This window comes from Neolamprologus brichardi, chromosome 22, assembly GCF_056152115.1.
Source record: "Neolamprologus brichardi isolate AB-2024 chromosome 22, ASM5615211v1, whole genome shotgun sequence".
NCBI lineage: Eukaryota > Metazoa > Chordata > Actinopteri > Cichliformes > Cichlidae > Neolamprologus > Neolamprologus brichardi.
The window spans coordinates 31173793-31196002 of NC_142124.1; the positions used below are offsets into that span (position 1 = coordinate 31173793).

General features: G+C 39.3%; 2 protein-coding genes and 1 long non-coding RNA gene across 3 annotated transcripts; all 3 read left to right on the top strand.

Moving 5' to 3' along the window:
* Nucleotides 1–2416: 2416 nt before the first annotated feature.
* Nucleotides 2417–5554, top strand: LOC148096832 (uncharacterized). Its single transcript, XR_015717135.1, has 3 exons — nucleotides 2417–2922; nucleotides 4422–4560; nucleotides 5147–5554. It is a non-coding gene; the product is annotated as an uncharacterized LOC148096832 (long non-coding RNA).
* Nucleotides 5555–7054: 1500 nt separating this feature from the next.
* Nucleotides 7055–9624, top strand: LOC148096833 (uncharacterized; the record flags this gene model as incomplete). Its single annotated transcript, XM_087834844.1, has 3 exons — nucleotides 7055–7224; nucleotides 9143–9198; nucleotides 9293–9624. Coding segments are annotated over exons 1-3 (558 nt in total), but the record flags the coding sequence as incomplete, so codon positions are not given.
* A 5618-nt stretch (nucleotides 9625–15242) lies between these two features.
* On the top strand, nucleotides 15243–17837 carry LOC148096834 (uncharacterized). The gene is made up of 3 exons (XM_087835016.1): nucleotides 15243–15297; nucleotides 16646–17077; nucleotides 17147–17837. The coding sequence occupies exons 1-3, from the start codon at nucleotides 15246–15248 to the stop codon at nucleotides 17602–17604; spliced, it is 942 nt and encodes a 313-aa protein (XP_087691142.1). The 5' UTR covers nucleotides 15243–15245; the 3' UTR covers nucleotides 17605–17837.
* Nucleotides 17838–22210: the final 4373 nt, after the last annotated feature.

Below are 22210 nucleotides of genomic sequence, written 5' to 3' on the forward strand. Positions count from 1 at the left end.
TGTTGGAATCTGTAAACAGTTACTCCGAAAAGGATCCAGATGTTTCAAAATACTGCTCTGGCAAATGTTTCAATTCTGCAAGCAGAATTGCTGCAATTAATGGACTAAAAGTCGTCACTTTTCACCCCTATTTATGGATTTAAGGATCAAAGGATCAAACTGGTGGTAAGATTCTAAATATATGTGATGTCATTATCCCGTAATGACATCACATATATAGGTTGTCACATTTATCAGTAAAGTTCCAATCTCTGCCCCTCCCCCCCCTCCCCCCCCCAAAAAAATGTGCTTTTGCAATAACCAATGTTTTCTACAGTCATTTGTGCTAACAGATGGCAACATTTAAAAGCTGGGTCTTACTCTGCCCAGGCTGCTCTACCATAGAAGAAGAAGAATGTAGACCTACAGTATCTTGAAAAACTTTCACACATTTTGTCACTTTACAACAACAAACGTAAATGGAATTTTTCTTAGATCTTCTGTGACAGACCAACACAAGTTACCACATAACTGTAAAGTGGTATGAAAATGATACATGTCAAAGGAGCTTGCAAAGAAAAGCGTCTGGACTTCTTTAAGTTACTTGAAGACGTTTCACCTCTCATCCAAGAAGCTTCTTCAGTTCTAAGGTCAAATGGTGGGGAGTCCCAGATTTAAACCTAGTGGGAGTATCCCCCCACAGAGGGACAAAAGGACCCCCTGATGATCCTCTAATCACCTGAGCCAAGTTTGGGAAATCTGGGACTCCCCACCATTTGACCTTAGAACTGAAGAAGCTTCTCGGATGAGAGGTGAAACGTCTTCAAGTAACTTAAAGAAGTCCAGACGCTTTTCTTTGCAAGCTAGTTTGACTACGATGACCTGGATGACTGAGAACCTTCACAGACAAAATGATACATGGTTTTCAGAATATCAAGCAAATAAAATCTGAAAAGTGTCATGTTAATTAGCATTCAGTTCCCTTTACTCTGATACCCCTAAACAAAATCCAGTGATATCAATTGCCTTTAGAAGGCAACCAAATTAAGTTTACCTGTGTGTAATTTAGTCTCATTATAAATACAACTGCTCTGTGACAGCCTCAGTAGTTTGTTAAAGAACATTAATGAACAAACAGCTTCATGAAAACCAAGGAACTCACCAGGCAGGTCAGTGATAAAGTTGTAGATAAGTTTAAAGCAGGGATAGGTTATAAAAAAATATCCTGAGCTTTGAACATCTCAAGGAGCACTGTTCAATCCATCATCCAAAATTAGAAAAGGTTTCCTACAACTGCAAACCTACCAAGATATGACCGTGTATGACCATATGACCATATGACCATGTACACATATGCAGTTAAAGCATATGTGTACATGCAACTTCAAAAGTTAAAGTAGAAAAAGACTGCAAACCTTAGGAACAATATGGAATGAGTGATAATGTCAGCACCATTCCATGATTTGGAAATATTTGTTTCACTTTAAATCTGTTTTTGTTTTCTTAATTGCAAAAACTGTAAAATTTGAATTATCTTTTGTGTCACTTCAGTGTTCTGTCACTTCAGTGACTCCCTCTTGTATCTTTGTTACACATTGGATATAATTTTTCTTACCATGATGATGCATGATCTTTACTCTCAAATCATTTTAATGGCTTCTGAGGAAGTTGCCCCTCTGCTCCAAATTACTGTTTAATAGGCAATTTGTTCTTTACTCTACTTTGTTCCTTGATTGTAAAATCTGGTATTTTTGCAAATTTGGCTCAGGGGGACCTGAAAGCCAGGAGACAATTTATTGTATTGGCCACAAACAATCTAATAGAGGCCCATTTCCCATAAATATTAATAAAGATTTCTATCAGAGCAAAAATATCTCTCTCTCTCTCTTAAGTATTTGCTCCTAACCACGTCCTAACCTAGCAGTCATATAGAGCCTTTAATTAATCCTGCATTTTTTGTCAAAGATATTTGTCACCATGAAATTAATAGCTTAAAACGGCAACATATGAACAGATTCACTGAGTAATCAGAAAAGTTTAGCATGAATCTGGACATTAGATTTAAGCTTGAAGTTTTAACCTTATCAAATATCACTTGGTAGAAGCTCCTTACCGTTTGAAGAAATCTCTTCTCAATCTGCTGTCCTCTTTTGCCTTCATCTTTTTTTTCCATCGGAGACTGACGTTATTCCATGTTAATTATTTTTTCTCCGTGAAAAATACAGCAACTCATCTTATCCCGGGGTGCCAGGGCGTCGAGCTCCGGATCTCAGCAGAAAAGTGCCAATCAAAGTTGCAGGCTGATCCAGGTATCAGTTTGACATAGGTTCTCCTCTGTGACGTCACAGTTGGAACACTGTTACGCCTCTGCGTAACCATGGTTGCAGGGGACGCTTTGGAGCTCTGCTGCTCAGCAGCAAAAGATTTCAGGTTAAACTCTAAAACCAAATAAAATCAATATACTGTATATTTGTATAGTGTACCGCGTAAGCGTTCGTTTTCTGGAAGAGGCTGTAAAACGGACAGTTAAAATGTGACATGTGATATGTCGAGCTGTCGATAAGCACGGCTGTTTTTGTGCTGTTATTCACTGTTAGCCTGTTTTGGCTGGCGTTACTGAAGTTGTTTTCAACTGGATGTCACATTGTTGAACTCTGATGATTAATGAATAAACTCTCGATGTGACGATGGTAGAATGTAGTTGTAACCCTGTGTTAATCTAGTCGTTTGATACCGTTTAATATCCAGTCCATCTGTTTGGAGTTTTGTTTTTAACATGCCCTGGAATAATTTAAAGTTTTACAATGCCGGTGATTTACGACTCTTTCGCGACAGTCAGCTGGGGAGTAAACTGTGGGGTTCTCAGAGGTAGCTCATGTGAGCCAGCAGTGACATCTGTACATGCAGTAGCCTTAAAATACTGATTATTTATTCTCCTGCTAGGTAAGAATTTGTGTTTTATACGTACATTGTTTCTTTCTATATGTTATCGTTTGGTTATGTTATGATGTGTGGTTAATGATGATTATTAGTGTGCTAATCGTGAATAAGCTAGTAAACTTGAAAATTAGCAGCCATGTTAAGCGGATTTCGGTGGTCAAGTTCGTGTGTCATTGTTTGGAATATAAACCCATATGGCTTGCACTACTTTCAAGATGTAAGCTAAAGGGGTGTGTTTTAAAAAAGGTGCAAGAATGCACCAAGAGTGCAACAACATAAGTTGTCATTTATGTTGTGCATTTGAACTAGCAGACTGCACTATGAGCACACATGGGCTGTGTCCCAATCCAGCGACCCCACGCTTCGGAGTAAGCGCAGTTCGCGTACTATGTACGGCGCGTACTAGGAAGTACGAGAAGTGCGGAAATGAGAGGCTTGTGAAATGGGACGGTCTGGCCGTCGTCGCGCTGCTCCGGTTGCCTAGCAACCATGATACTAACCCCGAGAAAAGTTTCATACAGCATTGTTTGACAGAAATGAAGGAGAAAAATGTTTTGTTGTTCATTCATTTTTTTTATGACATCACTTTGATTAGCTGAGTATCTGAGGCTGAGACCATGGGGCTGTAAAAACATAATTGTTGGGCTTAATTTCTGTACTGAACAGTCATTTCAAGATTAGTTAGTAAATAACAATTAGCTAATGTTGTTCATGGGACCATAGTCATCTCACTTTGGTAATGTAAATATAATATGGCCAATATTATATTTTTTGTCAGATTATTATGATATATTACAGCAGTGAGCTTGAACTCTATGTCAAAGATTCAAGTTGAAGTTATTTATATTTCCTATCACCTTAAATCTTCACTCAAAGACAAGTATCTTTGACAGTGTATATATAGATCAGGGGTCGGCAACCCTAGGCGAAGGGTTAACTGATGGCACGACCATAGCTGGACTGGCCACCGGGCATACCGGGCATTTGCGCGGTGGGCCAATGATTTTTTTTTTTTTTTGTAACGTTATAAACATTGAAAGGTGGTGGATTGGCCAGATGCTGGTCGGTGTAAAAATACTAACTTAAATGAACCAAGATAACCCAGCAGTCCATAGGAAATAATGTATGTCACTAAATTTACTGTCACTGCAAATGTAAAAGTAAACATAAATGAACCACAGAGGAAATGACATGACTTTGAGGACAGATGTGATCAGGTGGAAAGTGCAGAAAGCTGACTGATGTCGATCTGTGGCTGCATTCAATGTTGGCCTGTCCTGTATTAGGCATTCAGGATTTTCTTTTATGGTCATTTAGCTCTTATGGCATGAACTTGCTCAGTGCATTATTATTGGCTTTTCTACAGTCTGATATTTGTTTAATAATTGTGCATCAAATAAGTTGATAAATAAGATGTTTAAAAACTTCATCATCATATCAAACATGATCGATTTGGAGCAAGTTTATTTGGCACATGCTGACTGCATTCTAATTGTAACCAGAACAGGAGGCGAGAGCAGAGAACAAGAGTGCAGCAGTTTAGTGAAAGGAACAGGAAAGGTGAAGAAGAGGTGAGCATCCAAAAGACGAGCAAGAGGACAGTTTCAAAGGAGACATCACGGCACAATAAAAGCACAAGCTGTAAGAGCAGAGATTCATTCATATTTTTACTATTTTTTTCTTTAGGTTTTAGTCCCACTGCTTACAATAAATCAAATATATAGTACAAACAAGAAAAACTCAAATTGCATTGTTGTTCAGTATAGCTCTGTGACTTCAACCTTTAGCTAACGTATAATGTTTGACATTTTATATAAATGTGACTATAAAATATAGTCAATAATATTAAAAAGGTGCTGTTACTGAGTGAAACTTCCAAAGATTTCAGGTCTGGATTTAGCCCCAGTGTTTTAAGATCCTAGCAGCGCTCGTATTTATGGCCACATTTTTAAAAGAGACGAGCTTTCTGGGTGCTGACTCAGAGGGACCACTTTAGTTCATTGAAGCTTTAATGCCAGTTTAAGACAATAAACTCGACACGTTTCGAATCAAATTGATAATAACAGAGCTATGCTGGACAAGCAGCTGTGTTAGTGTGACGCCCTGCATATTTGAAGGATTGCAATAAACTTCTGTTCTTACTGAATCTGTAACATTGCCTTGATCTGCCTACATCATTTTTTAAATAGTTTATGTTGTTAAATGAGTTTTGTGTCACTGTGCACAGAGAAAAACTCACCTGATGTAGTGGTAATGCGTTATTCACCACTAGATGGAGACAAACTGGCACAGGTATTTTCTCTACACACTAAATTTCACACTGAAAAGCATTGGTGGGAATTTTTGTTTACATAGTAAGCAAATGAAAAAATGTCTTGAGGTCTTTCCAGTGTTTTCAAAATTGTGTTTTTCAGATACACGTCAAAATTTCATACAGACAAACACACACACAAAACAACAAAATATGTCAAATTACATGCACGTCTCATTCATTTTTTTGAGAATTTCACCACTTTTAGATTTCATGGAAAATAACTTGTGTTATTCATGACATGATATCATTTAAAATAACTTTGTCAGGCCAGTGAATAGCTACCACATAAGTATAAATCTAAATCATGCAAGTGTAATATAGAAAAAACCACAAACAGTTGTGCTGTTTGTTCATAATAAATGAGTAGAGGTGTATAGTCAGTAAAAGCCACCGAGGCTCTGCCGAGCTCCAAACCACCTCTGCCACAGACAGAAGCATCAAAAATGTGCGCTGGGAGCTTCATGGCACGATTTCTACAGCCACACAAATCTATATGTATGTGGCCAAGAACCTTAGTCCATGTAGGGCATCTTAACACAGTTTACTTGTGTCAGTTAGGTCAGCTAGTGGGAGGCAGAGAGGGCAGCCTTTACATTATTTTATTGTAGAGTGACAGGAACTGCCTATGAGCTTCTAATCAGGCAGAAATATTGACAGAAGGAAATATTTAAAAAAATAATAATTTTTAAAATTTCAAAGGAAATACATTGATGAAAATCAAAGAAGAGAAAATGTACGTGATGTTCCATTTTCCTGAGAACTGATTGGCTGTGATGACTCCTTCAAGTACTACATGCTACTTTGTCCTGCTAGTTAAGCCTGCTGTCTGTTCTCAGGCCTCCTCCTGTTTCACTGGCATAAATCCATCACCAGAGGGCTCCACTGACCTGCCTGTTGACATCAGAGCAAACCCCTGTGTCATGTGACCTGGCTGGAGTTGCAAAGCTGGACTCAGACCTGGCCCAGGCAAGTTCAAAGACAGTTGTGGTAGAGAGAGCAGGGAGTATAGTAGAGTACTGGAAGGATGGGGTGGAAATAGGAAGCGTGTAGATTCAGTGGATTTGGCATCCTCCATCTGTCTCCATGCTCTCTTTACTGGCCTTCTAAAAATCACTTCTAAAAACTTCTGTAGCTGTGCAGCTGCTTTTGTTTAAATGTTTAGGATAGCATTTAGAATTCAACTTTACTGTCATTACACATGTCTAAATACAGGGTAACAAAATACAGTTTGCATCTTATCAGTAAGTGCAATAAGAGCAAATATACAGATGTGCTACATATATACAGATGTATTGGTGTGAGGTAAACAGATCTACAGAGTGCTATGAATATATCTACAGCAGTGGAAGAGTAGCTTGAAAAGCGCTATATAAATGCAATCCATTATTATTGAGTACAGATAATGCTGATGATGATGATGCTGACAGGATTGATGCAGATGCAGAATTTCAAAGTGATTCAGAAGGAAGTAGTACAGTTTATAGAGTGCATGGTCGCTTATCTGTACCAAGCTCAAAAAAGAAAACCTACACAATAACAGAAGACGAGATCAAGCGCAGAATCCAAGCAGAGAACATGTCAGTTCATGTTTTCAGAGCTTTAATTGGGGTAGGTTTACATTTTGATTTTGATGTCACCTGAAAGAAATCCGGGTTACTCGTATCACTGAAGTGACAATGTGGAATCTGGAAATTGTGCATTTGCTGCAACATATACACAGTTACACCATGTAAACAAAAGCATTTAACTTTGTGTCTGTGTGTGTCTCTTTTGGTGTTTGCACTTTTTCTTTTTTAGGGCCGTAAAGCTAAACTGCCTGCAATGATTCTTGACAGGCCCAAGAAGGCCAAAACTAAACCAACGGTGTTTAGTGTCCTGAGTGAAGAGGAGGCTGGGGAGCTAGCCCTCGGGTTTGCCGGAAGATTGGCTTGCAAAGTCACAAGAGACATGGTCTGTAAAGGCATCGACCATTCAAGTGCTGATATGACAAAGTAAGTAAGTAGAACAATATGAAAGTTGTATCTTTTTTGGTATTATTTGTCATTTGGGTTATTTGTGTAATATTGTTAATACACTTACTTTCTAATAACAGACAGACTCTTCGCAAAATCCAACACAACCTTAAACAGGAACTGACTGATTCCTCAACCTTCAGTTTGCTGACACACACCTTTGGTCCTGCTGCACTGGATTCTTTCATTTCTTTCCTGTGTGAAAAACTGGATCTCTTAAATAATGAAACCTTTCGTGACTTTTGTTTGCTGTCCATATCATCTGTAAATCAGAATCTTGAAAATTGTTCACTGTTTTAAGTTTGTATTAAGTTAACTATTTGGCAAAGATGTTTGGTTCCTAATCCACACAGCATAATAACTGTTCTAACACATATCTTAAAAATGCTACAAAGGAAGAAAATTATCACATATGTTTTAATACGAATGTATTTGTGTCACACTCCTCGGTTTGTAGTCAATTTCCTGTTTTATTTTGTGAGTTTTGGTATGTTTACACTGTTGTCATTTTTATTTCCCTTGTGTTCGTCTTCCCTTATTAGTTTTACTTTATTGAATCAGTCTGATGTAATAACTGATAATTAGTTACTTTCCAGTGTGTATATATGCTCCTCGTTTGGATTATTGTTTGTTTGAGTTCTGCCTGTCTTTTCTATTAAAGATTTAGACTTTTGGACTATTAGTGGGCCTCGTAGGTTTTTGATCTGTGCACTTGGTAATTGACTGGGTTTAATTTAGTGGCCTGGAAAACAGGCCCCAGGGATCTGGTCATTTTAAAGGCTGGGGTAAAGTGTAAGAGCTATTTATACCCATGTAAACTTTTATACACTGGTTTTTACCTGTATTGTTTCAGAAAGGTTTAAAAGGGTAATGTCCACAGTTTATAATTTTTGAATTCAACATATTTTATTAAAGTAATTTAGCTTGAGCACAGACAAAACTGAATCACATAATCATAAAATCAAATCACTTGCACTATACAGAAGTCTAATCTACTCTGAGCTAATGCCGGTTTCCAATACTAATGATGGTGAAGGAGAGAGATGAGGGTGTGCACAGCCTGGCCACTGGGGCACTTATCCCCGTTCTGTGTGATACAATCCAACAGGAAAGCTGTCAAACCATTGGACATTGGTCAAGTTAACATTCCTGAATACATACACACAGAGAAACTCTGAGCCCCAAGGTCAGCATTAGCACAAACATACCACACTGTCACTAAATTATGTTATTGTCTGTTGTGTGTAGCCCAGGGAGAATCGGGCAGACACGAGCATCAGCGATTTGGGCAAGAGGTTGGACGAAGAGTATAAGAAGCTGGTGGCAGAAAGGAAATCCAGCATCCTGGAAAATCTGAAACACAGCAGAAAGCAGAAGTTTGAAAGTTTTTAAAAGTCGTTGTGGTCAGAGTTATATTGTTGGATTGTCATTTATGCTTAGAAACATATACTCATTAATGGTTAGTTATATAATCGATTGCATATTGATAGGATGTCTGATCCTTAGTAGTCTGCAAAGACTGTGTGCATTCCAGAGCACTCAAATTGTAAGGTGATTCATTGTAAATAATGTTACAAATTTTTTATGTTGTTTTCAAAGATAATGTGCCGTATTACTGTAAATTAGCGTATTTTCAGCAGATTAGCAGTGTAAAAATAAAGGCAATTTATCATTTGTCAATTTGCAGTAATTTAGCATACACATTATAATTATTTACTCTTTTTGATGCTCATTTACAGTTGAAATTTCACAGTTATTTACAGTAATTTTTAAGCTCCATACAGTGAGGCTGACTGACTGGGGCTGCAGGAGCACGAGAGAAAGGATGACAATGGATTGTAAAAGGAAAAATGTTCTTATAAACTTTATAACAATCATAATCTCTTCTGTATTTCAGGTTGAAACATAACCTTCCTGTTGTGTCTCATGTCCCACCTGTCAAAAGAGAAAAAGGTACAGTACAATCATCTCTGTCTCATGTAAAAGGAAAGCTGAAATAATTATTTTCCATCCTTAAAGAAACTGCATGTGTTGCCACATGTTGCAGGTGAGGATGACTCCCCAGCAGGTGTTTCACAGATTGTATCTGCAAATAAAGGTGAGCGTTTCCCCTTAAAGAAGCCGGCTGGTGCCACATTGAGGAAAGCAAGGCTTGAGGACACCGTTTACAAAGATAATTTTCTTGTGGTGAACGGTTGGGGGAAATTCTACCTTCCGAAGGTTGTAACCATGCAGGTTATTGGTGTGGTCGAGGGCATCTCATTCCCGTGTGAGCAGCTCGTTCTGATGACCTGTGAGGACCAACAGGTATATGCCTATGATGAAGAGGAGCTGCATCTGGTGGCTTCAAGCATGAAGCAGTTACGTGACGAGGGACGATCCAGGCTCCACGGTTTATTACAGGGGAGAGGCCTTTAAAGACATGGTGAGAAGTTAAATTTGTTTACTGGACTTGTTCGTTAATAAAGATGATCATCTGTAAACACTGTCACTAAATTATGTTATTGTCTGTTGTGTGTAGCCCAGGGAGAATCGGGCAGACACGAGCATGAGCGATTTGGGCAAGAGGTTGGATGAAGAGTATAAGAAGCTGGTGGCAGAAAGGAAATCCAGCATACTGGAATATCTGAAACACAGCAGAAAGCAGAAGTTTGAAAGTTTTTAAAAGTCGTTGTGGTCAGAGTTATATTGTTGGATTGTCATTTATGCTTAGAAACATATACTCATTAATGATTAGAGTTATATAATCGATTGCATATTGATAGGATGTCTGATCCTTAGTAGTCTGCAAAGACTGTGTGCATTCCAGAGCACTCAAATTGTAAGGTGATTCATTGTAAATAATGTTACAAATTTTTTATGTTGTTTTCAAAGATATCGTGCCGTATTACTGTAAATTAGCGTATTTTCAGCAGATTAGCAGTGTAAAAATAAAGGCAATTTATCATATGTCAATTTGCAGTAATTTAGCATACACATTACAATTATTTATTCTTTTTGATGCTCATTTACAGTTGAAATTTCACAGTTATTTACAGTAATTTTTACATACATTTTTAAGTGTAAGTCCTTTTCCATTTGTTTTACTTAATGCGTACCACTAGGTTCTGTTTTGGTGACTTCTGCTCTTTGTGCTAAGCTGACCTAGGTGAATGGAGGACTCCATAGTATAATTCTGTTTTTGCATAAAAAATTAATACTCAACTGTAAAAGTTATGTTTGTTGTTTTAACCTTTGTGAGGGTTTAATTTGCATTTTCTAAGACAAATAACAGAAATCAGACAACAAGCAGCAGCAACTGGAAAGGTTCTGTATAAATAAAAAATAAAATCAGGTGGATGCACTTAATGGTGGTTTAGCTAAACTGAAAATTTGTTCATTTCAAGCATGGTTCTTTAATCATATTCAACCATTTACCTGAAAAATCAATATTTGATTTGAAAACATATCTATTTCTTTATCAGTGTCCCTGACTGTCATGTGATTTTGAGTACTGGCACTGATTTTAGTGTAGGAAACTAAAGTTTTTTTTTTTCAGTCAGTTTGTGTCATACTAAAATTGGGAGCCTATTTATCATAGCGTGAAGTATTAAAGCTGACAACCACAATTTAAATTTGCTTCTGTTTGCCTCTCTCTCTCACACACATACTAATGGACACCAGACAACAGCTGATTAACAGCAGGGACTGTTCATGTGTCAGATTTTCAAATTTAAGGCTCTCATTATTATAATGGACGACCAATATACATCACATGTTGTAAATTGTACAATATAAGCTATCAATGTGTTATAGGAGTTTATCAGCATACTGTAGTGGGTCAGGGTTGTTTGGGGTTGGACAGCTATGTTCTGTTGTTCCAGGCGGCAGGTTATGTTGCCATGGTTACAGGTGACGCTGTCTCTCTGCCATCCCCCCTCTGTCCCCTTCTGGCTGCCTGTGCCTCAATTTTATCTCACAACTTAGACATTCACATTACTCACACTCTCATAACACATACATATAGGATCTTGGGGGTGAGCACGCTACACGGCATCCAGAAGACCATCAGGGTGTACAACCTCACCCCTGGCGTTGTTGCCCACCTCTCAATTTTAAATACACGTAGACATTGAGGGCTATCAGGAGGGGCTATGCGCTTACCTGCTGCTCTCTCTGGCAGGTAGCTCCATGCCCTCCTGGGTTTTAAATGCACCTTAGAACACACATGCATCAACACTACATATGAGCGGGCGGAGGGAGGTTTGGAGTCTTCACACACCCCGTTCTCTGTTGCCTGTTGGGGCGGGGGGCCAGGAGGAGGAGTTGGCCGTCCGATTGGGGTCTGGAATGTGGGGCCTCCCTGCTGCTGCGGAGTCGGGGCGGTCTGCTTCTCTCCACCCCAGGGAAAAGACTAACACTACCTGGGTCTGGGTGCAGTTTCCCCCTCCAGGGGCAAGGGTACCTAGACCTGGGGCTTAGAGTATCTGTGTGTGCCTGTTTGTTTTTTTCTATATGTCAGGTTGGGTATCAGATGTCACCTCTCTAGGGACATCTCAGGCCCTCCAAGGTATGGAGGCTTATCTCCCCCCCCACTTCCCCTGCCAGTGGCAGACGCCCTCAGACATCGGTGCATTGGTGGTTCTTTGTGTCTGGGGATGGGCGCCCAGGTACACACTGGCTCACTCCTTGGTGGCTGCTTGTTGGGGCCTGGAGCCTGGGGCTCGCTCGGGCCACTTCGGGGGTGGGGTGCCCTCGGCCTCTCGGCCTGGGGCTCGGTCATTCTGGCACAGCTGGCTGCCGGAGGAGCTCACGGGCACGTCACTGCAACCCCCCCTGGCTTCTGCTCCACGGCTGCTGAGTGACCCCTCATCTGGGACTCTCCTCAGCTCTTTCTGGGACAGTGGCGCAGCTGCCCCTCTGTTGGTCTTCCTTGGTCTCTTGTGTTCTGGGGGCCTCTGGATGTCTGGAGTTTTGATCTCCTCCATACCTGCTTCATGCCCTGGAGGACGGGGCTGTGCCTGTATTTAGCAAGTGAAAATAAAATAAAATAAACAATAAAAGGTGAATCAAATAGACCAATACGGCAAGGCTGGGATGGTCCATTTGGTAAAGTAAATCCGTTGGGCATCTTTCTTCGCCTTTAGACAATAATTCTGATGGCAAAAGAACCAAATGGGACAGGCAAAATAATAATAATAATTTACAATCAACAATAATTATTTGTTACTTTCTTTTGTTTTGTTTAAACATCATAAACTCCAGTTTACTTGTGCTGCAGATCAAGTACCATAAGTACACATCTCTAATCCTCACTACATAAATAAATCCACAGGTCAGAAAAATCACATGACGAATAACACCGTACTCATGACAAAACACAAAAACCTCACAGCTGGAAACATAAACAGAGCTGAAGTTTAATCTGACAAATCAGGTGTGTACAGCCTAAATATCAGAAAACTGCTTCTTACCTGTGACGCTTTACAGATGGAGCCATTCTGATTTTCTGTCACCTAAAAAATTAAATGACATCATTAAAAGCAGTGGTGGATAAATATTTGAAAACTTAATTGGTTCACTAAGACCACAGTGGAATAATTTAACAAGCTTTTCTGCCTATTTATATCACTGAAAAACTTTCAGCCAATCAAATAGAGTTACTTTTCTGTTGTTTGCATCTATGTGGCTTTGCATCTCACAATCACAACAAAGTAAAATAAATCCCAAATCAAATCCCAAAATAATAATTACATAGGCATGTATAAATCATAAGTCTATATAAAATATATTTTAAAACATTTGAGTAAAATGTAATAAATCTGAATCTTTTTCAGATGATTCAGATTTATGCGGAATCATCCTACTGGTGTTGGCCAGTAGGATGATTCCATATGGCAGCCTCGCTTCTGTCAGTCTGCCCCAGGGCAGCTGTGGCTACAACCGTAGCTTGCCTCCACCAGTGTGTGAATGTGAGAGTGAATGAATAGTGGTATTCAGGGGCGATTCTAGGATCAGAGCTTTGGGGGTGCTGAGCACCCAGAGAGCTGCCCATCCAGGCAAGGTAAACTTTACTCATCATAATGAGACGTCTTCCCTGTCTCTGTCAGTCCCTGCATCCTTAAATGTCTCCAGTTGTCCCGAGTTCCCTCTGACTGTCTCCTTGGTGCATTTAAACCCCTGTTCCTCCCTGTCCTCATCGTCTGCTGACTTCATCTCCATTATCAGTCATCATAATTTTACCCTCTCTGTGCAAGTCTGCAAATTTCTTTATTAAATCATAAGATTCTTAAATTCATCAAGTCTCTCTGTGCCTGGTTCCTCGTCACAAAACATGACATCACTGTTTTGTACATTTTAACACAATTTAATCCCCACATTTGTGAAAGAAATTTTCACAGCTACAGCTGCTAACTGGGTTTGTTAGGGCAACCTGAATAACAGTTTTCAGTGTGGGGAAGATCTGATTATCCAAAATGTACAATGTTAACATATCTGGAATGGCACCAGCCTCACTCTTGAGCTTCAAAAAGTTTTTGGCAACCGTGACTTCCAGAACACAACTTCCAGATTGTATGAGTAAAATTAGTTGTTTGTTTTTTTTCTTTGCCAGTTTAACAGTTTCTGTTTTGCCTGTTAGTACTCCCTGTCTGTTTTCTTACCTGGTTCTTCCTGATCTTGTACTTTCTCCTCATGTTCTCCTCTTTCCTCTCTCCCTCTTTGACTGACAATCATACACAAATAGATTGTATTCAATTAGATTAAAAAAAAATACTATTAAGATCACTAATAAAAAAGTCCTCTCTCAGTGTACTTTCAACCAAAATGCAAATAACCAAACCACATGTACATCTAATAAAGGATACAAATATTGAAACATTGATCCAACATTATCCTTTATTAATGGATCATTTGATTTTACTTTTACCTAAATGTGGCTCCTTCTTTTGAAAAAACTTCCTCATATCCATTATGAACCTGGCTGCCTCTCTGTACTGCATCCAGTCAGTTAGCTAGTTAGTAACTTGGGTTCAATATCGGCACATGCACATATGACAAAATAACCAGTTTCTGTCATTACATTTCAAACAGGACAGTGGTAACAACAGCAGGCTAGATAATGTTAAGTTTTAGATTTTAAATAGGCTATATAAATTTCAATGGGAGCAACGGGACGGTCAAATATCACTGATTTTACTACAGAGCAGGACGGATTGTAGGGTAGCAAACATCGTCGGAAAAGACATTTTCAACACAGCAGGTTACCTGGTGTAATGTTTTTCAGCTAAAAAGAAACATGGTCTGACTCCTACCTAACTATATAAAGAGTAACTGAAGGTTAAATGCAGCTAATATGTCCTGTTTTAAGCCAGGCACTTCCCCCTCCGCTCCGCTGCGTCTCAGCCACCATCGCTCTGGCAGCAACGGCGCTGCAGAGCAGGGAAGAGCCGAGCTGGAACAAACCATTTTGGGAGGGGGGAGGGGTTATCTAAACGTTTGCTGTTAAAATGTTCCATCTCAATTAAGTACGGTATGCTTTTTATATTTTTAATAGTGTGTCACACAAACAACAAATATTGTCAAAAAAAGTAAGAAATCTTTGGGGGTGCTTTGATTCATTATAAAAATGGGCTAAAATCGCCCCAGGTGGTATTGTAAAGCGCTTTGGGTGCCTTGAAAAGCGCTATATAAAATCCAATCCATTATTATTATTATTATTATTAACGGTATTAACTGTAAATTACACTGCGGTGAGCTCCATTCATATAGTGCTATCACGTGCACGTGTAAACGCACGTTGACAACCGTAACCATGGCCCGCCGAGGGTATATAAATGCTGCACAAGGTTCCAATCGTCCCTTTACACTTGCTCGTGGACTTGTTTCGACCTGCTCCAACCTCAGCCTGTGGAAAGCTAAGTTTTGCAAACATTTTCCTGAAAGCGGATTTTACTTGAAAGCGACAACAAGTACTTCATCTGTGGATCGTTTGTACTTGTTTTTGTTTTTCAAGTTTGAAGATGGCTCGCCGTGGACCCGGACTCCTCGACAGTCATCTGGACTTCGCTGCAGGTACGTTTGAAAGTTTCTTTAAATTTAAATGACTGTAATAATTTAACAAGTTCCACTGTGAATATCAAGTTTTAACGTGATCAAATATGTGTATTCCAAGATTGTTTCCCGTAAATTGTTTGTATGCTTTAAATTTTCCGGGAGAGGCGTAGAAATTATTAACGACTGGTGTATGAATATGAAAAAAAGGTATTACTTTGATTTGAAGGCTTCAAATTTGACACTTTTCTTTAAAATGAAATGGTTAAAAATAGTTTAATGGACTAAAATTTGTAAAATGCCCAAAAATCAGTTTCTGCGGTAACGGCATCTTCAAGATGTCATGGCGTCAGAACACGCAGGTGTAAACACACAGATCCAGGTCCCCTCCTAACATCCTTTTCTTCTCCGGATCAAAGGCTTTATTGACATAAACTATATTTTTTCTCTGCTGCAAAACACAAAGATAAAAAAATAAAATAAAATAATATCAAAAGAATATGAAAACAGTAGTAATAATGGTAATAAGACCTATCTTCTATTACAGTAATACTTTTGACCTTATTAGATAGCAGAGAGAGAAATTGTACACAGGGATATTTACACAGGGATAGCATGTTTACCACAGATTAGATGTATCTGTCCTTATGGCAGATACAGTCCTTGTGCCCATTTCTAAAAATGTGGATTCTGAGTTAAGAGTTTCTGTTTGTTTGTTTGTTTTTTTCACTTGACCATCATTTTCAGACATACCTGCAGAGCTTTGTGTGTGTGCAATTTTTACTCTTGCCAAGGAGGTTGTGTTTTTCTTTTTAAAAAAAAAATATTTTTTATATTTAGGACATGAGATTGGTACATGTGGTCTAAATGTTACATTATGGTTTGCATCCACATATTTAATCTATGACCTTTTTTCAAAATGTGTGACATCGTGAATTGTAAATAAAACAGGAGAATGAGCTGCATGGTTAGTTATAAATTTACTGTAATATATTTATATAATAAGTTACTCATGTCCGGCTATTTACAAATCAATACCTATTATCCATTACCTATTCCAACATAGTGTTTGCATAAAGGCTTACAAAGAACAAATAAAACAAATTGAATGTACACAAAATACAGTGTCATATATAGTGTCAATATAGTGTCACCTTAAAAGTACACAGAGTGAGCTGCCTTGGTGGAGGTTTGGTGGTCTTCTATTAAAATACTTCACTTAAAGATTGAACAAGTAGAAGTGTCATTCAGTCTGACATAAAATGCTTTCCTCTCATCCTCTGCTCAAACTAACAGATGTAGGTCTGTTGCTTTAACACTGGGTGTCTATTACATTCCTAATGTTATTTTAAAAATTGTTTCTTCACAGGGCGTCTTGACTATGTGGTTGAACGCCCTGCTCAGGACACTGATACCCAGCGTATCAGCGAAGGTGAGTATGGTGAGTATTTTTTCCCTCTCTCACCCTCAGCCTCTTCTCATGAAGCACCAGATGCTGATGACGGTGAACAGGAAGGTGAGTACCCCCCCTACCTACCTGTAGACGATGAAGAGGTGAGTGAACAGACTGACAATTCATCTGACTGGAACGACTCAGAAGAGTGGGGGGATTGGCTTAGCGATGACTCGGGGTATGACACCATGGATGAGAGTGATGATTCCCCTCTCATCCGGGAGCACCCTCCAGAGCCGTTTTGGCACGATTGGCAACATCCTATTGCTCCAGGTGCTGCCCCTATCGCCATGCCGCCTTTCGGCCAGGCCAACGCCCCACTCTTCCCTCGAGTTGTTGCCCCAGTTGGTGATCCGCCAGCTGCTCCTCCCTCAGCTGCTTCTTCTGCTGCTTCTTCCTCTGCTGCTTCTTCCTCAGCTACTCTCTCAGCTGCTCCATCCTCAGCTGCTCCCTCTGCTGCTCCTTCCTCATCTGCTCTCTCAGCTGCTCTCTCAGCTGCTCCCTCAGCTGCTCCCTCTGCTGCTCCTCCCTCAGCTGCTCTCTCATCTGCTCCCCCTGCTGCTCCCTCTGCTGCTCCTTCCTCATCTGCTCTCTCAGCTGCTCCCTCAGCTGCTCTTTCATCTGCTTCCTCTGCTGCTCCCTCTGCTGCTCCTTCCTCAGCTGCTCTCTCAGCTGCTCTCTCAGCTGCTCCCTCTGCTGCTCCTTCCTCAGAAAAGAGAAGCAGAGAAGACATCTGCACCGAAGAGGTAAGTGCAAAGAGGTGCAAGGTAAGTGACCAGTTTGATGCCCCTTCAACATCCTCAGGTTGTTTTGGAGTCAGATGTTTCTGGGAGAGGCTTTTTAACCTTTCCCTTGATGACAGTGACTCTGATTAGTTTATGTTAGAACGTGTTTTTAAACTTTGTAACACTTAAGTTGGCCTTTGTGTTTTGCAGTGTTTGTAAATATCTTTTACTTTTTAATTAACTTTGTAATGTTTAAGTTAAGCCTGTTTGTAACACAGATATAAGAACATCTGACTCGCACATGTGAAATGTATTGTTTTTTTCTTGATATGTGACATTAATATTAATATTACATTGTGACTGAAAGGTAGTTTTTTAGTTGTTATTACTTCCATTTTTCTTAATATCACAGGTAACTTTTTAAATGGATAATATAAGTTTTTTCCAAGCCCTAATTCACCATGCAGGACAAAGGTATGTTTGTACTTAATGTCAACACAAATAAGTAGAAAAGGTTTAAAAATGATGCAGTGAACTGACTGTAGTCTCTTGTTTTTACATAAGGTATAGCCTGTGGCTAAGAATTCAACACTTCAGACACTCAACGTCCAAGATGGAGCTAACACCCCACCCAGAAGACAGCCTTACCCCGACCAACCCGATGAGAAGGATGGATGACCAAGTGAAAAACTGGAGAGTGGTGCTGTGTTCCAACTATGTAAGTTATCACCTCACATTGACAACAAACTGTCTTGAAGACGAAATTCTTCCAATAGTTGGTATAAATCATCATCCTATGTCAGCAGCACTGTAGGTTTAGGTTTATTTATATTTTTCATGTGTATACGTTGGGTTTAAAATGGCTTTTTAACAACATGCTGCAGCTATCAACAATGAAAATGCTGTTTTGTGTTAAAATGACGTCTTTCTTGTGTTATTGCTTTGCAGGGAAGCTGAGAGTGGACAGAGCTGCACAGAGGACCAAAGATCCACTCTCAGCACTTCATACCTGACTGGCCACAGCACCACCCCTCCCCACCCAGGGTGAGGAGGGTCCTGACCCCGCCTGCACAGAGGGAGTTGTGAACATGCACTTCTGTATCGGTGGGTTTAGGATCCTCCTCACACTCACACGGATGAAGACTGTCACTGGGAGATGTCTCCATTGCATCAGCAGGACGTAAGCATTTGTAAAATATTACAGTTTGTGATGTTTTATACATATTTTTATTGCATCATTTCAAAGTAGGAGATATAAAATAAACCAATTTTCATAACATTTTCTGTGTATTTAGTTGTTTTCTTAATAAGTTATTTGGAACATCATTGCAACCTGTCAGCTTTTTATTGAGGATTTAGAAAGTTGCTGGTGGCCCGAGTGGGTACAGTGGGGTGTTGTTTTTGTCACATGGTGAAAGTGACCTCATGGGGAGCAAAAAGAACAACTGAACAATTTGGGGATTCACAGACTTTGGTAATTGCTAAAAAATAATAATAAAAATTGTTCTGTGTGAACTAAAAGCTCAAATATAAACCATCCTGACACTGACACAAATGATCTGCTGTTTATAAGCAGGAGATTGTTTTCATGAGCCTGGGTGAAGGTCATTTGCATGAGTTTAACCTCCTGGTCAAAAACTTGCATGACTCTGTTATCACTCTAACTTTCTTCTGTTTATTTATTCATTTTTGCTAATTGTAGTAGATTAATATGTTCACCAACCGATTCTTGTCCTGAATGTTTGAATGTTTGCAGTTTCAGGTCCTACTGATCAGTTTTAAGTATTGTAGAAAGTCAGCAGCAATTTAATCGAGTCCTGGGATGAAATGGGACAAAAGGGTGATGTGACAGCCACATTAGTTCCCTTCCCTCGTTTAACAATGTGTAAGCAGACTGCTTTAACCTGCAATTTACTGCATGTTGTTAGGCTGCATGGTATAACCACAGTCTGCTAACCACCCGTGGTGATCGAAGGTTTTGAGGTCTTGCTTGAGCTACTGATGAAGTTGTATCAAAGCTTGTTAAGTTTCCCAACCGCATTTTATCCTGATGGTCCAAGGCTTACATCTTTATGCTCACAGACGTACTTCAGTGACTGATTTATTACTTTAAGTTACAGTGTGAGGGGCATTAATGAACATAAATCAGATTTAACTGGATTATGTGTTTAGGTCAAGAGACACAGACCTTCATCTTTAAGAGGCTCTTCTTGAATGTCTAATCACGATGTTTGTGTTTGTCTGCAGCATCACTGCAGCAGAGAGGGTATAACACAAGGCCACAGTCATGTGATATTCTTATTCTTATATATAAAAAGGGTTCACAACTGAAAGTAAAAAGTAATGCAGTTAATGCACATTCATCTTAGTTGACATAAGCATAAAGACAATGTAAATAAGGTATGAAAATAGTTCAAAAGTTATTATTTTTCATTTTGCATCAATGGTTGTCATTTTATTCAGGAGAACTGCGATCTGTACAATACTAATCGGCTAGTTTCTGGGATCGATTGGTAGTGTCTCCAATCTCCACTAGGGGGCTTTCGCACATTCTCCTCATTGCATTAAACTACTCTGTGAGATAACAACACAAAATCACTCTTGTGATTCTTTCCTTCCTGTTTTCAGGGGTGTAATAATGGCTGCATTCATTGAGGAACATAGAGGAACAGTTAATATATGACAGCCTATATTTAGCAACACAGGGTCAGTGCAAAATAACCAGGCACTTTTACATCAATAGCTCAATTATGTCCAGCAATATTCAGTAACCTTTTGATACACAGACTTTGCTCATCTCATATAAATGATCGACATTAAATGCAGTCATGGGGGATCAGTTGGGCTTCAGAGGTGCAAACATAGAATGAAATTGATACATATAATGGCTATTATCTTGTTAATAATTTTCACCTCCTCACTACGTACGACTCTGGATACTGTAACTCCAGTGAAAACTAAGGTCTCTAATCAGAAGTACCTGACTCCGTGGTATAATTCTCAAACACGTACCCTAAAGCAGATGACTCGTAATCTGGAGAGGAAATGGCGTGTCACAAATTTAGAGGATCATCATTTAGCCTGGAGAAATAGTTTGTTGCTTTATAAGAAAGCCCTCCGCAAAGCCAGAACATCTTACTATTCGTCACTGATTGAAGAAAATAAGAACAACCCCAGGTTTCTCTTCAGCTCTGTAGCCAGGCTGACAAAAAGTCAGAGCTCTTTTGAGCCAACCATCCCTTTAACGTTAACTAGTAATGACTTCATGAACTTCTTCACAAATAAAATTTTTATCATTAGAGAAAAAATTACCAATAATCATCCCACAGATGTAATATTATCTGCAGCTACTCTTAGTACCATTGATGTTAAGTTAGACTCTTTTTCTCCAATTGATCTTTCTGAGTTAACTTCAATAATTACTTCCTCCAAACCATCAACGTGTCTTTTAGACCCCATTCCTACAAAACTGCTCAAAGAAGTCCTGCTATTAATTAATTCTTCGATCTTAAATATGATCAACCTATCTCTAATAATCGGCTATGTACCACAGGCCTTCAAGCTGGCTGTAGTTAAACCTTTACTCAAAAAGCCATCTCTAGACCCAGCAGTCTTAGCTAATTATAGGCCAATCTCCAACCTTCCTTTCATATCAAAAATCCTTGAAAGAGTAGTTGTCAAACAGCTAACAGATCATCTGCAGAGGAATGGTTTATTTGAAGAGTTTCAGTCAGGTTTCAGAGTTCATCACAGCACAGAAACAGCTTTAGTGAAGGTTACAAATGATCTTCTTATGGCCTCTGACAGTGGACTCATCTCTGTGCTTGTCCTGCTAGACCTTAGTGCAGCATTCGATACTGTTGACCATAATATCCTATTAGAGCGATTAGAACATTCTGTAGGTATTACAGGTACTGCACTGCAGTGGTTTGTATCATATCTATCTAATAGACTCCAATTTGTGCATGTAAATGGAGAGTCCTCTTCACACACTGAGGTTAATTATGGAGTTCCACAGGGTTCAGTGCTAGGACCAATTCTGTTTACATTATACATGCTTCCCCTAGGCAGCATCATTAGAAGACATAGCATACATTTTCACTGCTATGCAGATGACACCCAGCTCTATCTGTCCATGAAGCCAGATAACACACACCAATTAGTTAAACTGCAGGAATGTCTTAAAGACATAAAGACTTGGATGGCCACTAACTTTCTGCTTCTTAACTCAGATAAAACTGAGGTCATTGTACTCGGCGCTGAAAAGCTTAGAAATATGGTATCTAACCAGATTCTTACTCTGGATGGCATTACCTTGGCCTCCAGTAACACTGTGAGGAACCTTGGAGTCATTTTTGACCAGGATATGTCCTTCAACGCACATATTAAACAAATATGTAAGACTGCGTTCTTCCATTTGCGCAACATCTCTAAAATTAGAAATATCCTGTCTCAGAGTGACGCTGAAAAACTAGTTCATGCATTTATTACTTCCAGGCTGGACTACTGCAATTCATTATTATCAGGATGTCCAAAAAACTCACTGAAAAGCCTTCAGCTAATCCAAAATGCTGCAGCAAGAGTACTGACAGGGACTAGAAAGAGAGAGCAGATTTCTCCTGTTTTGGCTTCCCTTCATTGGCTTCCTGTTAAATCCAGAATTGAATTCAAAATCCTGCTCCTCACATACAAGGTCTTAAATAATCAGGCCCAATCTTATCTTAATGACCTTGTAGTACCATATCACCCTATTAGA